General features: G+C 40.3%; 1 protein-coding gene across 3 annotated transcripts; it reads right to left on the bottom strand.

Annotated features, from left to right (window-relative positions):
* Positions 1 to 10,757: 10,757 nt before the first annotated feature.
* LOC142637030 (mitochondrial dicarboxylate/tricarboxylate transporter DTC-like) lies at positions 10,758 to 16,657 on the bottom strand. 3 transcript variants are annotated; one of them, XR_012844504.1, is made up of 6 exons: positions 16,310 to 16,657; positions 15,996 to 16,079; positions 15,432 to 15,493; positions 12,331 to 12,416; positions 11,050 to 11,301; positions 10,759 to 10,935 (listed from the first exon to the last, which is right to left on the bottom strand). XR_012844504.1 is itself a non-coding variant. In XM_075811324.1 (5 exons), the coding sequence occupies exons 1-5, from the start codon at positions 16,427 to 16,429 to the stop codon at positions 11,264 to 11,266; spliced, it is 390 nt and encodes a 129-aa protein (XP_075667439.1). In that variant the 5' UTR covers positions 16,430 to 16,657; the 3' UTR covers positions 10,758 to 11,263. The 3 variants fall into 3 exon arrangements, 1 of the variants encoding a protein (XP_075667439.1); XM_075811324.1 differs by having other exon boundaries at positions 10,758 to 11,301; XR_012844505.1 differs by lacking the exon at positions 12,331 to 12,416 and having other exon boundaries at positions 10,760 to 10,935; positions 16,310 to 16,507.
* Between the last annotated feature and the right edge of the window lie 1,517 nt (positions 16,658 to 18,174).

The raw sequence follows: 18,174 nt of genomic DNA on the forward strand, positions 1-18,174 counted from the left end.
GGGACTCCAGGTGAAATTTCTTTTACATACTATTATCCTCTGTCTTTTTACTTATTCTTACCCTCTTTTACTTGGACAACTTTACAAATCCACACGCCGCGGATCGTCATCCCAATCTCGTTGACTTCGGACGGTTGGATAGGATCCTACAAGCTGAGGTTTTTGTGCATACTGACGGTCAACTCCGAGCAGCTCATCTGATCCTCGGCTACACTCCAATATCCAAAGCTTTTCAGGCGCCGAAGTGCGTGATCAAAGCCCACGATCCTCGTCTTCCTCGGATCAGTGTTGCTGTTGAGGGTTTTTTGCTACCGGAGGGGACTGCCATTCCTCAAGGCACCTTGGTCACCCAACCAATCCAACCACCACAATTCGTTCCGGTTGGGATTCCCACAGTTCCTTTCTCCACAAAATTAACATTTGGTGAAGCCGCGCCTTCTCACTCCACTGTAAAGGAAGAAGAAGAAGAAATAGTTGAGGTATCAGATTCCGAGGACGAGTTTGAGGTTTTTAATCAACCCTACTCTCCTGAAGATTCAACTTCCCTCCTCGGCACCTCTACCCATATCTTAAAGGCTACTACTGAAGAACTTGACACTATGGGCATTCAACGAAAGACTAAGCCCAGTCTAAAGGATGTCCTTGAGGGCACTGAGAAGGCCCCCCGAGTCCAAGAACCACCAAAAGAGGTGCGCCCTCGGACTCAAGAAAAGGGTGCTGACAAAGGCCCTGAAGCTAGGCTTCCTCCTCCTCCCCCATCCTCCCAAACCCAACGCACCAACATAGCTGATCTCAAAAGAAAAAGGGATCAGCCGAAAGGAAAGGAAGTGGTGGAGGCAGGGAAGGGCTCTGTTTCCAAGGAGCCCGAGGTGGAAAAGGGTGCAAAGCAGGCCCGCACTATACAGACTAGGTCGGAGAGAAGAACTGACCAACAGGTGGCCGTGCGCGCCCCTTTATGGCTCCCTGATATGTCTATGGATGACGAGGCCATTACTGTGGATGCGTCCATTAGGAATTCCGATGAAGGGACAGCTACATGCGTCGCGGATGCTTTGGAGCAGGCGCTGTTACTCCCCGAGGATATGGTTGAGCTGAGAAAGAAAAGGGACCATACCGTCTTCATGACTTTGAAGAAGGAGCTTGCAATGGTAAGTTTTCTTTCTCTAAAACCTTGGCCTTTGTCTTTATTTCCTATATATATATGTCTGATTTTTTATATGTTTTGTTCGTAGGCCGTTCAATCTGCCCATATGGCAGAGGAGATTGCCATCAACTCCTATAAATCTTTGAGGGCCGAGGAATCCAGGCGTGAAACCGCCCAAAAGATCTCGGACCTTCATAAGAAGAAACTGCAGGAGGTCACAGCAAAGTTGGCCAAGGCAGAGAGTGATAAGGCAGGCTTGGAGGCTGATCTGAAGACTACGACTAATCAAGCCGAGGATCAGCGCCTAAAGCTCCGTGAAGCCGACAACAACCTCTTAGCAGCACGAAGGCTCGTAGAGGATCTCAAGAAAGATCTGAACGAGTCTGAGAAGGCCAAAGAGGAAGCCATCAAGGGCAAAGAGGAAGCCATTGAGGAGATGAAAAAGGCCGAGAAGGCAAAACAAGAGGCCGAGATCTCAAGGGACCAAGCCGAACAAGACGGTTATGATATAGGCGTGAAGGAGGTCACCGAAACCTTCAAGGCCCAGGTTCCCGAGGTATGTAGGCATTACTGCCTCCAAGTGTGGAATGAGGCACTTTCCCAAGCTGGGGTTGATGCCTCTTCCACTCTTTGGAAAGCAGAGAATGTCTACTATCCTCCTGCAATTCGGGCTTCTTCCATTCCTGAAGTTGCCCAAGAAGCTGTCCAGGGATCATCTGAGGATAAGGGGGGTGATTTGGTTGAGGATTCAACTCTTCCTGAAGATGCTCCAAGGCAAGCTGAGCCAGTACAAGAAAAGGCGCTTGAAGACGTACAACCCTCAAGTGACCTTCAGGAATCTTTGAAGGATGAGTTGGGTGATCAAGCTAATCCAATACCCTTGACAGATGATCCCAAAGGCAAAGGAATTGCCGTTGAGTCCTCGGTCCAGCTTCCATCTCCTAAAGACCCCAAAGGCCCTCTGAAGATCAAGCTGAAACAATGAATGCCTGCTGCCTTCTTTACTCTTTTTTTTTTTATCTCTAAGTGTAATTTCTACATGTGATTAAAAAAGTACTTTATTTTGAATTTAATATAAGCACGAATGTTGTTTTACTTGTTTAGATGACTCTTACTTTTTGCTCTGTTTTGATCATATCATTCCATAAATATTATCTCTTTGTCTTTTACCAAAGTTATAAGCAACAATTTGAATTGAAATTGATACTCCAAGAAGGCTTAATTATGCCGAGAACTGCATTAAGTGATGTATTTTGAGTATTTGATTCTTCATTTTGGATCTCTAGCCTGAACTATGTAAAGATAAGGCATATGGTCTATGCAAATATCTGATGTTTTTGACAAAAAAGAAGTATTAATTTTTCCTAAGTAAATGATCCGAGGATCCAGGCATAACTTAGGTTCTGTTTAATACTTAGTAAAAAGTATCAATTTAGACGAAAAAAATGTTAATTTTCCCAAAGTAGATGATCCGAGGACCAGACGTAACTTAGGTTCTGTTTAACACTTAGTAAAGAGTATCAATTTAGACGAGGTATGTGGTCCGAGGATCCAGGCATACCAAGTTTCAACTTGATACTTAGACGAATAAATTTTAAATGTTAATTTTCCCAAAGTAGATGATCCGAGGACCAGACGTAACTTAGGTTCTGTTTAACACTTAGTAAAGAGTATCAATTTAGACCAGGTATGTGGTCCGAGGATCCAGGCATACCAAGTTTCAGCTTGATACTTAGACGAATAAATTTTAAATGTTAATTTTCCCAAAGTAGATGATCCGAGGACCAGACGTAACTTAGGTTCTGTTTAACACTTAGTAAAGAGTATCAATTTAGACGAGGTATGTGGTCCGAGGATCCAGACATACCAAGTTTCAGCTTGATACTTAGACGAATAAATTTTAAATGTTAATTTTCCCAAAGTAGATGATCCGAGGACCAGACGTAACTTAGGTTATGTTTAACACTTAGTAAAGAGTATCAATTTAGACGAGGTATGTGGTCCGAGGATCCAGGCATACCAAGTTTCAGCTTGATACTTAGACAAATAAATTTTAAATGTTAATTTTTCCAAAGTAGATGATCCGAGGACCAGACGTAACTTAGGTTCTGTTTAACACTTAGTAAAGAGTATCAATTTAGACGAGGTATGTGGTCCGAGGATCCAGGCATACCAAGTTTCAGCTTGGTACTTAGACGAATGAAGATAACGAATATAATGTAGTTTACAACAAAGAACGGCCGAAGTGCCTTTTATTTAGTAATAGTACCTTCGTAGATTATTTACATTCCAGGGACGTTGTACAACATTTTCGTCCAAATCTTCCAGATTGTAGGCCCCTATTCCTGCGACCGAAGTAATACGATAAGATCCTTCCCAGTTGGGCCCCAACTTTCCCCACGCAGGATTCTTCATCGTGCCCAAAACTTTCCTTAATACTAAGTCACCTGGTCCAAGAGGTCGAAGTTTCACATGAGAATCATACCCCTGCTTGAGCTTATGTTGATAATAAGCTAGTTGAACCATGGCGCTTTCTCGCCGTTCCTCAACTAAGTCTAAGTTTCTCATTAATAGATCATCATTGCTATCTGGAATAAAGGAGCTTTTCTTCAGGGTTGGGAACCCAGTTTCTAAAGGGATTACTGCCTCGGCTCCATAAGTCATGGCAAAGGGTGTTTCACCCGTGGATCTTCGTGGTGTAGTTCTATACGTCCACAAGACATGTGGCAGTTCTTCCACCCACCTCCCCTTGGCGTCACCCAACCTCTTTTTGAGTCCGCTCACTATTACTTTGTTGACAGCCTCGGCTTGCCCATTTCCTTGGGGATAAGCCGGAGTGGAATATCTATTCGTAATGCCAAGATCACAGCAGTATTTCCGAAAGGCTTTGCTATCAAATTGTAAACCGTTATCTGAAATGAGAGTATGAGGGATGCCGAACCTGGTAATGATATTCTTCCATACGAACTTTTTTGCTTCCGTGTCTCTGATGTTTGATAATGGCTCAGCTTCAACCCATTTGGTGAAGTAATCTGTTCCCACGAGAAGCCACCGTCTGTTTCCCGTTGCTTTGGGGAAGGGTCCAACAATGTCCAAGCCCCATTGGGCAAAAGGCCATGGGCTAGATAGAGGATTCAGGACTCCACCTGGTTGATGTATATTTGGAGCAAACCTTTGACATTGGTCACATTTCTTTGCGTAATCTTGCGCTTCTCTCTGCATATTTGGCCACCAATAGCCCTGAGTAAGGGCCCTGTGAGCTAAAGACCTTCCTCTTGTGTGACTTCCGCAAATCCCTTCGTGTAACTCTTCCAAAAGTAGCTCCGTTGCCTCGGGGTGTATGCATAGCAAATATGGTCCTGAAAAGGAACGTTTGTACAATTTTTGGTCCTCGGATAACCAGAAACGAGTGGCTTTCCTGCGAACTTTATCTGCTTCAGCTTTTTCTCCAGGTAGGATGTCATTTCTGAGAAATGTTACTATTTGATCCATCCAACTATGCCCTGTCCTAATTTGAAGAATTTGAGTGGAGTTACCATCCGTCCCAGTGGGTTTCAACAGATCTTCAACCAGGATAACTCGTGGTAGACTTTGTGCCGAGGACGTCGCGAGCGTGGCTAATGAGTCGGCATGGGTATTGCCACATCTGGATACATACAATAGTAAAAAAGACTCAAATTTAGATTGCATATACCTGACCTGGGTTAGGTATTCTCGCATTCTAGAATCCCTTGCTTCTAGCTTCCCTTCTACTTGGCCTACCACCAATAGTGAATCCGAAAACATTTGCACCGTCTTTCCTCCCATTTTATGAACCATGTTCATCCCTGCGAGGACCACTTCATACTCTGCTTCGTTGTTGGTGGCCGAGAATCCTAATCTCAAGGATTTCTCAAAAGTAATTCCCTCTGGGGATATCAAAACTAGTCCGATACCCGATCCCCTCTGATTTGCTGCTCCATCAACATGGACTTTCCATAATGGAGGCCCTTCACACGAAATCATGCCTACTGATTTTTTACCCATGCCTTCTTGATAGTCTTCTAACGAAGGCTCAGCAAATTCTGCCACAAGGTCCGCGATGACCTGCCCCTTTATAGAGGTGCGAGGCATATACTTGATATCGAAAGCTCCTAGGACAGTTCCCCATTTGGCAATTCTTCCCATATAATCTGCACTTCGCAAAATTGATTTGAGAGGGAGTTGTGTAAGAACAACAACCGTATGAGATCGGAAGTAATGGGGAAGTCTTCGTGTAGCATGTACCACGCCAAGATAGCTTTTTCCGTGGCAAATAACTCGGCTCGGCCTCATGCAGAGATTTGCTTACATAATACACCGGTCTCTCGGATGTTATTGTCATCTCGGATAAGAACCAAACTAACCGCATGTTTAGCCACCGCAATATATGCAAACGAATCTCATCAACCTACGGTCAAGACATAACCGGTGGTCGCGAGAGATATTCTTTTAGCCGTTGGAAAGCTATTGCGCACTCCTCGGTCCATTCAAAACCCTTCCATTTATTTAATAATTGAAAGAAAGGCCCGCATCCGTCCGCGGACCGAGATATAAATCGGTTGAGAGCGATCATACCCGTTAGCCTTTGCACCTCTTTAGGATTCCGAGGTGGGTGTAAGCTGTTTATTGCCTTAACCTGAGCAGGATTCACTTCAATTCCTCGGTGAGTCACCATATATCCTAGAAACTTGCCCGACCCCACACCGAAAGAGCATTTAGAGGCATTGAGCCGCAATTTATACTCTCTTAGCTTCTGAAAAGTGTTGCTCAGATCTTCCAGATGTGCAGAAACTTCTTTACTCTTTACCACCATATCATCCACGTATACCTCAATAGTTTTTCCTAGCTGTGCCTCAAACATCCTCGTCATCATCCTTTGGTAGGTAGCCCCTGCGTTTTTCAAACCAAAAGGCATTACCTTATAATGATAATTTCCCGTAGGAGTGACGAATGCTGTCTTCTCCTGGTCCTCAACGGCTAAAGGTATCTGGTGATAACCTTGGAAAGCATCAAGAAAACTCATCCGAGGATGTCCAACAGTAGCGTCAACCAGTTGATCAATCCGAGGCATCGGGAATGAGTCCTTTGGGCAAGCTTTGTTTAAATCTGTGAAATCTACACACACTCTCCACTTCCCATTCTTCTTTTTCACCACCACAGTATGGGCTAACCATTCAGGATAAAACACTTCTTTGATAGCCCCTGCCGCTTTGAGTTTGAGCACTTCCTCTTTTACGGCTTCGGAATGTTCTTTTGAGGACCTCCGAGGTGGTTGCCTCCTCGGCACTACAGTTGGATTGACCCTTAAATGATGACATATGAAGTTCAGATCAACCCCAGGGGCGTCATACGCGTTCCAAGCAAATACATCCATATTTTTCTTTAAAAATAAAATCAGCTCTGTCTTCTCTTCCTGCGGCAATTGAACTCCAACCTGGAAGAACTTTTCAGGATCATTGTCTATGATAATTTTCTTCAATTCTTCACACACTGCTTCATCTACCTCGGCTATGGGAAGAGACTTTGATTGCTATGCTTCACCGTTAGCCGAGGACGAAGAGTCTGGTTCTGGTCGACGCAGAATTGCAGCCGTGACACACTGTCGGGCCACAGACTGACTCCCAAGTAACTCCACCACCTGATCTCCAGAATGAAATTTGATTTTGACATGCAAGGTTGAGGAAACAGCCCCTAACGCATGCAGCCAAGGTCTCGCCACAATAGCCGTATAGGGAGAATAAGCATCGACCACGATGAAATCTACGTCTACCACCTCCGGACCTGATTGCACAGGCAGTCTAATCTGTCCCTTTGGAACGACAGCTCTCCCTTCAAAGCTTATCAAGGGTGAGTCATATGGCATAAGATCTTCAACTCTTAACTTCAAGCCTCTAAATAGGTCAGGGTACATGATATCTGCACCACTACCTTGATCAACCATTACCCTCTTTACATCATAGTTCCCTATTCTGAGGGTTACCACTAAGGCATCATCATGGGGCTGGATGGTCCCCATCTTGTCCTCTTCGAGAAACTTAGGACGGGCAGGATACTTGCCTTGATCCTCTTCGGCTGATCCCGTGACTCCTCGGCCAATGTTCGAGCAACCGACATTACCCCGAAAGGAGCCGAGTCCTACCAGTGTGCTGCAAAAATGACATTGATAGTACCTAGAGGAGGTCCGGATGAAGGACCGTCGTGGTTTGCCACTCCCGATTGGTTTCCTCGCCCGTTGGGTTGGTACGAACCGCTTCAGCTTTCCCTCTTTAACCAATTGTTCCAGATGATTCCACAAAGTGCGACGGTCCTCGGTGGTATGACCTCTCTCGGTGATAATGGCGGTGGAGATTTTGGTTGCATCTCAAAGGGTCCCCCGCCATTTTATTTGGCCATTTGAAAAAAGGCTCATGCCTTATTTTCTCCAACGCTGCCGCACCGGCTCCCCGAAGACGGTGTTGACCACTTGTGGGGGTATGTGGCCGGCCTGCCCGGAAAAATCCCGCGTAGGCCTATTGTTGTTGTATCGGTCCGACCCGAAATCCCTCCTTTCTTGTGGGATAACCTTCGCCTTGCCCTTTCCCCTGCCGATCTTCCTCAACCCTTTTGTACTCGTCGATGCGATCCATCAGTCGACGTACGCTTCTGACAGGTTTCTTCGTTAAGGATTTCCTCAAGTCATGCTCCGTTGGTAGGCCGACCTTGAAGGTCCTTATTGCTACATCGTCAAAGTCTCCGTCAATTTCGTTCAACATTTCCCAGTACCGGTCCGTATATGTTTTCAGGGTTTCCCCTTCCCTCATGGCCATGGATAGTAAAGAATCCAATGGACGAGGAACTCTACTGCACGTGATAAAGCGAGAACCAAATGCCCTAGTAAGCTCTTTGAAAGAATCAATGGAGCCTGCCCTTAAGCCGTCAAACCATCTCATGGCTACGGGCCCTAGGCTAGAAGGAAAAATCTTGCATAACAAAGTTTCATTCCTGGAATGCACTGCCATTCTCTGGCTGAAGTGGCTTACGTGCTCCACAGGATCCGTCCGACCATTGTAAAGAGTGAAGGCCGGTTGTGTGAAGCGCCGAGGCAACCTTCCTTCTTCCAATCTGCGCGCGAAGGGTGACCTGGAGATTTGGTGCAATGCTCTTCCCATTGCGTCATTTCCTAAGCCCCTAGGGGGGTAGTCTCTGCCACGTCTCCCACGCAGATTGTCTTCTTCAGAAGAGACATATTCACCTGGGGGAGTCCTGGATCTTTGCCCGTAATTGTCATCCTCGGATCCTTCCGAAGAGGGGTCAGAGACCGGAGGAGTTCTCCTTCGCCTTTCGTGGCGCAATCTCCTCTTTAGACCGTCAATCTCCTTCCGCATGGCCCTGGCATTTCTTTCATAAGGAGCTCTGCTTCCTCCTTGCGAATGACTTGCACTTCTGATGGTATGTGTAGTATGTACACTTCCCTCTCGGTTCTCTCCGTGATCAGGATGCAAGGAGTGATCCTCACGCTGAGAGCCCACGGACTCCGCACTGCGTTGTGGTCCTGATCCTACCATGATGTCCTAAACTTCCTTAAAGACTAAATCCCCACAGACGGCGCCAATTGTAAGGACACAATTCAAGTTCCCAAACTACGACTGGGAGAAAAATGGGCTTGAAAGGCCTTTCTTTACAATGAATTTGTAGAGGATGGGTTTGTAATTTAGATTTCAAGGATGGTTTAGACGATTACAAAAAGAACGGGCTTTGGGCCCAATAGAACAGAACAAAGAATCGTTTGCAAAGAGTAAGACTGAGAAATCGTCCTCGGATTGTGTCCGAGGATGGTTTATAATAATATTTCTCAAGTTTGGATACAAGTGTTGATTATCATTTACTATTGGCTCTATCTCTTCTACTCAAAAAGTCCTCCTCTTCTTCGTATACCTTCCCTCCTATTTATACTCCTCCTCTTCTCTTCATCATCTCCCACTTTATGGTTGCAACCCCGATTTTTGGATACTTGTCCCATCCATTCTTCCCTAAAGCCCGCTGGGATTTTGGGACCAAGTTTCAAGCTCTATGCTCAGGTCCCATCCTTCCATCTATCCTGTCAGCGTATCAATTGCAGAGTCTTTAATACATGGGCGGTGGTAGCAGCTTTACTTTAGACATTCCACCGCTCTTTCTACTGTCCTCCACGTATACTGTGTATCCTCGGCTTAGCATTCCGAGGACAAATCTACTCCTCGGACGATATGGGACACTTAAATACTCCACGATCATTTTGATGTTTTCGGATTTGGGTTTCTAGCCCAAATGACCTCGTTGGGCCGTCCTTCATAAATTACTGGGCCCAATACCCCTACACCCTTATATTTCAAATTTTAAATGTCCATCCCCAAGGTTTGTAATTGTTTTCAATTTAATACTTTAGCCTTATTCGTTTAGTGTCGTGACTATTAAGCATTAGATAAACTCAAAATCTTTAATTTTGTTTAATAATTTAATAGTTATAACAGAGAAGAGATGATTTAAATCTTGAACATAGCATTTCTCTTGTTGAAACTACCAAAATGTGTCTATTAAAAGTTTTTCACCAAAAGCCTGTACTCCTTTTTTTTTTTTTCTTTTCTTTTTTGCTGAATGTAGTTTTAATGTACTTAGACCATAGTTTTTAGAACCAAAACATTTTTTTTTCTTAAAAGAGAGAGAGAGAGAGAGAGAGAGAGAGAGAGAAAAGGGAGAAAACCTAAACTTTGAAATAGCTTAAAAAAAGAAGCGGTTCAAAATTTTTATCACGAAATTTAACCCTAGGTTGAATTATGATAATGTAATAATTAATTAAATGTGAAAAACAATAAAATAAATTTGCAAAAAATTATTTAACCCACCTAAAAATCATCAATGAATCTTTGAAATTGTGTTGTCACTACAAAAAAAAAGGTTCTATAGCCGCGTTTTTAAAACGTGGCTATAGGTCAGAAAAACGTGGCTATAAGACGATTTGGTCTATGGCTGCGTTTTTTTAGGCCGCGTTTTTACCCATGGCCTAAAATGCGTAACTATAGCCTAGAGGAGTCTATGGCCACGTTTTTTTAGCCGTGGCTCTAGGCCGGGACCAATGGCCACGTTTTTTTAGCCGTGGCCATAGGTCAAATATTGATTGCCTGGAAAAGAGATTAGCCGCGTTTCGAAAGCGGCCATAGTTGTGAGCTGAAGCCACGTTTTTAAAAACGCGGCTTCAGCCCATTACTATGGCCCCATTTTAAAAACGCGGCTATAGCCTTGTTTTTTCTTGCTCTCCCTTTGGCCATGAATCTTCAACCCCATTCTTTTCCAGAATGAAAGACACATAGCCAAAGGATGTTCTGATTTTTAACACACAGCACCACAACTTCTAAACAACTAGATTTCCAATTAAACCAAAATTTGATTGTAACAAACTCAATTGGAATCTACTTATTTATAGTGATAAGAAAAAGGGTATAGCAAATAAAAAAAGGCAAAAGGGTTCATGTTTTTAGTGTTGCAAAGACAATGAGAGACCCAAAAGGTACTAATAATAGCATTGGCTGTAGGAGAAACAATACTAGCACTGGCAATCACAATATTATCAGATTATCCAACATGCAAAAATACATTACCTCAATAATATCAAATTGCTTGTCAGCTTCAATGTAAATACAACCCTTTATATGATCAAGAGCAAATGCAGATATTATCTGAAGTTTGGTACCTAATGATTTCAAGTCTACATACTTCTGCATAAGACAAAAAGCTGAATTCCTCTCACGTCCAACCTACAGTCAACGAGTTTCAATCAAACACAACACAATGGAAAGCTGAACACAAGGGAAAGAGAAGTTTTAAAATAGGCATTGTGAATTATCAAAACAATACTCCGAGTACCACACCATGCATTTAACTTTCTAGATGGTTGGATCTCTGGCAGAAGGTATAATATTATTTCTATCAATTGCTCTTTTGTTCTCAAAATCATCCTCGCCATATCTGATGAAATTAGAACCATCCTTGTAGCGTTCTTCCATCATTTTATCAAATTCTTCCTCATTCATCTCCTCCTCTTTGGGAAAAAGGGGAAGGCTCTGGGCTTTTCCTGGTTCCTTGTCAATTTTTGACTCTATCAAAATCTTCTTCAGCAAAATCTGTTCCCAATGATTAAGAGAGATGCGGAAGATAAATTAAACATGCCCACATTGATCAAATTGCAACGTTTGAAAAAAAAAAAATTTATTATTATTTTTTGGGTGGGGGTGGGAGGGGTATTAATGAACAATAAACCCAAGTAAAATTGATCAAATTACATTGTGCCATCAGCACTACTGTTCTGGCCAGAAATCAAAATCCAGACTGAATAACCAGCAAGAAGACCATGCTCTTATTTATTTTTTTTGGTAAGTCACACATGCTCTTGGTGGGTCTTGAACCCAAGCCCTCCACCCCAACACCCCCCCCCCCCAAAAAAAAAAAACCTTGCTCTAACAAGTGGAGGTAACATTTGAGCTAGACCTCGTTGGAAAATCATGCTCCTTTGTCAACAAGTGTTTTTAAGTTTTTAACATCAAGTGGAGCAAAGCATTTATCTTCGCATCAAAATCTTTTGGTGGCACCCTAAATTTATATATAAAACAATATGACACAGTTGTAGACTAAATGCAATAAAATAGTGTGATAGAGTTGTACTCTTAACGCATGTAATGTGCAATCAATAAGCGAATTCACTCGTGATGGCACATGCCAGGCCAAAAGGATTGAGCACAAGAAACCTTATTTCAATTCAAGTTGTACACTAAAATCATACATCATGACCCATCTTGGTATAAGTTACGTAGAACAAAAAAGCCTCCAAATTCAACTCCATTAACTATATGTTACATAATCATTTTGGTTTCAACCAAAGTACTAAAATGTACATCAATATGCAGAGACTAACCCACATGTTTCGTAAAACAAGATACAATTTAAGCAAGATGCCACTTTCTTGGATGAGATCACAGCCATAGATTCATAAGGCTGCCACATCATAACAAATTAAAAATTTTACGCTAACATACCCCATCAAATTATTATATTTATTTTTCAATTCACAAACTTGAAACTGTGTATAAACATGAATGAAGCATTTAGATTGGGAAATTTTGGAGATAAAAGTAGTTATTGTATGGGCGGCAAACCTTGAGGGTCTCTACCTCCTATCACCATTGAACTCACTGGAGGGGGGGCGGGTCTGGCGAAGTGGCAGCCCCAGCACCCGCAGAAGCTAGCATATTTGCACCAAAATGATTAAAAGGAAAAATGTATGAAATTATAGCAAAATCTCATTGAATGAAATTACTAATAATCTCATTACTAAGTTAATTAGAACTAAAATTCCAAAAAATTATATTGAAGGAAGAAATAAAATTTAATCATTTAATAACTATTATTCTAACACATGAATCAAGCAACTCAGCTGAACTGGAAAAAATTCAGAACCAATTTAGTTTATGTTGATGTATTGTAATTGGACTATGATCACCTTATATAAATGCCCTCATCATACATATTACTCAAAAAAAATTTCATTATATTTTTCTGTGGTAAAGTCATTTCCACTTTATCTAATCTCTATTTATATATCATTGTTCAAATTTAAAAATGCTTAATTATAATTAGGGCCTACCATATTACCAAACAGTATCTTTGGACTTCGGACTTGGAACGTAAGATACTAGGAGAACGAAAATTTGAACTGCAATCCCTAGGCTAGCCACAAAAACATTATCAACAAAATGGACACATGAGATGAAAAAGTTTGTAAGTGCATTAATTTTCAGGCTTCAACACATCCAAACTTGTCAAGAAATTTGGATCCAACTGGAAGTTTTGTCTATCATTTTCTATTGTACTTTATTTTTCCTTTTAACCTAATTTTCTTGTGTTCTCTATACATGCATAAGGCAGATAATATTATTGTGTTAAACCAGTTCACAATGGCACATGACATACCAATACAGAAGATTCTATACCATGTTCCTCTGCAAAGAATATAAGGAAGGAATAGCAAAAAAAAACCATGACGTCATGAATGATATATAATAAATATCATATGGTATAATACTACATTATTATTTTGGAAGAGTGACTAAAATAAGTAGAAGGGCCTAGTATTGCGTGTTGTAGGGTATGGAAGGTTGTGTGTCCTGCACAGCCTTTTGAGAGGGCTTGTGTTTTTTTGTTAGTTTATGAGCAGACAAATTAAAGCAGAAGCTTCTCATACTCCCTCTAGGTTTCACACAATACCTTACACATAGAATCTCACCTAAAGCTAGCCAAAGTAGTACTATTATATCTTATATGATATTCCCAATCGATCTCTTTTTTTTTTTTTCTTTTTTTTTCCTCACAATTCTTTTACATAATATTTACTGAATCTACTGCACCTACTATGTGATCACTTAAAGCAAAGTTGTTAAGGACAAAAGAGTGTTAGAAAAGACAAGGATTGGTTTCAGAAGCTGACAAGTCACAGTGAATGGCAATGGTGTAATAAATTGCAAAGATCAGGCAATTAATTTCATGGCTTGGATTCTAACTGTGGCCTATATAGTTCAATAGTACAAGCCATTTTAGTTCATGTTCTGTGCTCTCTCTTTCCAAATTTGGTCTCTCTCTCTCTCTCTCTCTCTCTCTCTCTCTCTCTCTCTCTCTCCCTCACACACACACACACAATATAATAAGTGGTTATCTTTTATAATATTTAAACTATCTATAACAATGTTTTCATTGATTTGATATATTAACTCTTGTTTTTGTAGTGAGTTAACGGTTGCTATACTTTTGAGGCTATAATAAGCAATGAATTTATTAACATGGTCCCTTAGTTAATTTGGTAAAAGAATATATATGGTACCTTAAACAGTAGGTATGGGACATTATATTTATTAGATTTGTATTTATGGTATACGACATCATATGCATGCATTCTTGTCAATATCTTCTGGCTGTAAGAACTAAGGAAAAATGGTGCAGGTAACTATAGCTAGGGTGAGTAATCACTTTTATAAGGACCACAAAGATATCTACAACCCTAATTCAGAGACTTTATGTATGGTTTAATTAATGACCAAGGGTCATAGAAATTATTAATCTTATATTTAAGGTAACATGATTCTTATACACTATGATACTATTTCATACCCATAGTATAACACTCAAATCAGTGATAGCCATATAATCCATGGAAATGATCATGTTAGAGATTATTATTCTTTTCTAGGCAACATGATTTTCATAACCAAATGATACTTTTTCATACCTATGTATTATATCACTCAAATAAGTGATAGTCATGTAATCCATGGGGTTGATCTTGTCCATTTAATATCTTCACTAATCTAAAAGGTGATGTTATGATTCTAAAATTATCTTTCATTACTTAATGGAATGAAATTTTTAAATTACATAGCACCGTACACCTTTAGATATATGAAAAAACTAAAGTTTCACAAGGAAATATACCCTTTTTATTTGGAATCAAATGTAGAGTATCCTGATCATGATTTAGGATTAAAGTCATCTGATTAGACACAAGCTATATATATATCATAGAGTTAGATTGAATGTGGGAAAATAGTATTGATCACTGTATTATACTGAATTTCTTTCTTATTTCAAATTAGATGCTAACCTATCTTCAATTAAAAGTTATTAGTATTTAGACACTAATTTAAAAAAAAAAAATCATTTACTGATTTACACACAAATGAAATAATTATGGACCCTTGTTTTCTAGATTTTCAGCTTTTCTTTTCTAATACTTCAAATATTTTATATGTTATCTCTAAGAGGAAGCAACATAGTTAAAAAATATATATTATAAGTTTTAACAAACTAAAAAATAACTAAAACTTCAAAACTTTGATGAGAAGCAATGCTTTTGAAGGAAATAAGTTGGATTAGTCCAACTGGCACCAAGCAAGGTCCTTAAGTAATTGAAGCCTCTGGGGATTAGTACAATAATTTTTGTTGTGAGTATTACACTTTTTCAAAGATACAAATAGTAACTTTTACGTTTTACCAATTTCTAATAAACATTTTTAAGTTAAAAGATACTTTCTTAATTTTGGTGTAATTTCAAAAGTTAAACCCACTTGAAAAGATCTAGATTCACAAAACCAAATGTTCAAAAAAACCAAGTACCCCAAGAATTTTTTATCTTTTAACAAGAATTAGGTAATACTTAAGTTGGTAAGATGTTTTCTAAGTTAAATAGACAGTGCTGCCAAAAACTTACTTGAATGATCCAAGTCGTGCTGTGGTATATGTTGCTTGTCTGAGTAGTCCAGCAGATAGCCCCTGCTCAAAATAATGCAATTAGAATCATTAGACCAACTAATGTGCTTTTGTGTGTGCAATGTGTGTGTTGTCAGACGGGGGTGGGAGGGACCAAATATCAAGACACAACACATAGGTACAATTTGAATCAAACAAATCACAATAATTACGTCCAAATCAAATTACACCATTAAGCATGTAACCCTTCATTAGCCTCTTATTCTGACATTTAAACAAGCACCCTCTACATAAATTCATACACCAAACTAAACAACGGGCAAATACTTAACACAATCCAAACCTTATAGCTCATTTGAAAATAATGAGGATATCACCCTAATGTACACACTATATGATAAACTTAAATCCTCAACTAAATCATTGTAAAGATCCATTTTTTAATACAGATCTTGAATAACAAGCCAAGTTCGATACTTGAAAACACAAACATGTCTTTATAGCTGAGACAAACAAATCATATTGTATAAAAATCCAAACTTTTTATTATTTTGTAGAACCAAACCTTGTAAAAGGCACCAAAGCCCTCCTCCTTAAGCATGTTCCTCGCTACCGAGCCTGCTGATCCCTGACCCAATTGAATCCTCACCTATACCAATCCAAAAACGAGAAACAATAACAAATCCAACATAAATTAGTACCCATTAAACCATACTACACAAATTAGCAAATAAAAAAAAATCCCTTTAAATCACAGATCTAAAACCCGTCAGAGAAAACAAATATGCAGCACAAAAAGATCAAATTTTTTTTAAACGGTGTCAATGAAAACAGAGAAACAGAAACATGGGTATTGATCTAAACATGAAAAGGACTCACCTTGATCATATCGATGGGTTGGATGACACAGGTGGCCAGCATACCAGAAGTTCCACCATTAACAAAAGGCTTCACTGTTGGCCACACACCAATGGGCTTGGCTTTCTTCTCATCACCCATTCTTGGATTTGAAAGAATGAGTGGTTTGGGAGCTCAAAAGGCAGCGCCGGTGTGTACGATCGGTGGTGGAGATTCGGTGCCTTGGGGGTTTTTTTTATTTTTTGAGGGTAAGGCTTTTTTCCGCCGCCTCGGACTTCGGTGCAGGTGAGGGTGGAGGCGGTGAAGCGGCGCTTGGTCTGGAGGTCAGTGATGATGGTTTTGGTTTGGGTTTCGTGGGAACTGGGTTTGAAGGGCTTAGACAGAAGAGAGGAAGGGTCTCGCGTTTTGGGAAGGGGATTTTTTTCTTTCTAATTTATAGTATATAGTTTTTAGCCCCGTTTTTTAAAACGCTGCTTCAGGGATTCTTGAAGCCGCGTTTTAAAAACGTGGCTTTAAGGTGACTATGGCCGCGTTTTTTAATAAACGCGGCTTTAGGATGGGTCTGAAGCCGCGTTTTTAAAACGCGGCTTCAAGACATTTATTAAAAAAAAAAAAAAAATTCAGATGGGTCTGAAGCCGCGTTTTTAAAACGCGGCTTCAGCCCATTCCAGAAAAACGCGGCCATTGGTCCAAAAAACGCGGCCTAAGACTTGGGCTTGGGCTCCGTTCGTCACACGCGGCCTGAACTACAAGCTGTGGGTGCGTTTTTTAGAAACGGGGCCCAAGTAGGGTCTTAGGCCGCGTTTTTGCAAACGCGGCTGAAAAAAACGCGGCCTAAGACCCGCGTTTTTTGTAGTGTGTATTTAGTTTATTCTCCTTTGTGGAGAATTGTACAACATAAAATCTGTAAAATTCTTTTTATTTTTTATTATAGACATTTGTATCCAAAGCAATGTTTCTATCTTGCGCCTAAAGAAGTGACAGTAACCTCATTAGCAGAATGAGGATTTTGTCCACTCGATGATGTGTCAATTCCCATAAAAGAAACTTTAGTACTACAAAAACCAGGTTCCTTGGGTTGGGGCACCATTGTATTCTTAGTTGACAACATTAATAACACAGATGACATAATTGGTCTGTCTTCCATTCGTTGTTGTATACACAAAAGACCCACTTGGATACATCTCATCACTTCATTTGCAGAAAATGATTCCTCCTTAAGTGCGTCCATGAGTTCCAGTGGATTAATTTCCTTCATTCCACAATTTCCATGCCCGAAATAATTCCAATCATGTTTCCGAATTTGTTAGAGCTGAAGACTTTGAGTTCACGTGATTAAAAACTCAAGCTTAATGAGTTCTTATTCTCACATGTCCTAGTTGGTTGAGGTCATGGCAAGGGTGATTACCATGATTTTGAGTGATATCACTCAGTTTTCATCACTAAGTTTCCAAAATGTGTGGGTTCCACCAAAAAAATCTTGTTTGGCTTGGTTTTTGGGTGATGTTTTCATCACTCAAAACTCAAAATTTTGAGTGATGGATCATGAAAACTGAAAACTGAATTTTGGTGTTTTTAGTTTTCTGTTTTCTGTTTCTGAAATATGAGTTATATTGGCAAAAGGTGAGTTATGTAAATGAGTTATATGACCAAACAAGAATTTTGGAGTTTTTGAGATAAAGTGAGGTTTGGGTTATGAGTTTTGAGTTTTGAGTTTGAGTTATGAGTTATTAGTATTGAGTTATGAAAATTGAGTCATGGCCAAACCAATCGAGCCCTAAATCTCCAAATTTTCTGTCTCCTTACTATCTCTAATAATAACACACAAAAGTTGAAGATATCTAATTTCACTGAAAAGTGCCCTCTCATTACATATTCTAGAAACG

Source organism: Castanea sativa, chromosome 5 (assembly GCF_040712315.1).
Source record: "Castanea sativa cultivar Marrone di Chiusa Pesio chromosome 5, ASM4071231v1".
In the NCBI taxonomy this organism is placed as follows: Eukaryota; Viridiplantae; Streptophyta; class Magnoliopsida; order Fagales; family Fagaceae; genus Castanea; species Castanea sativa.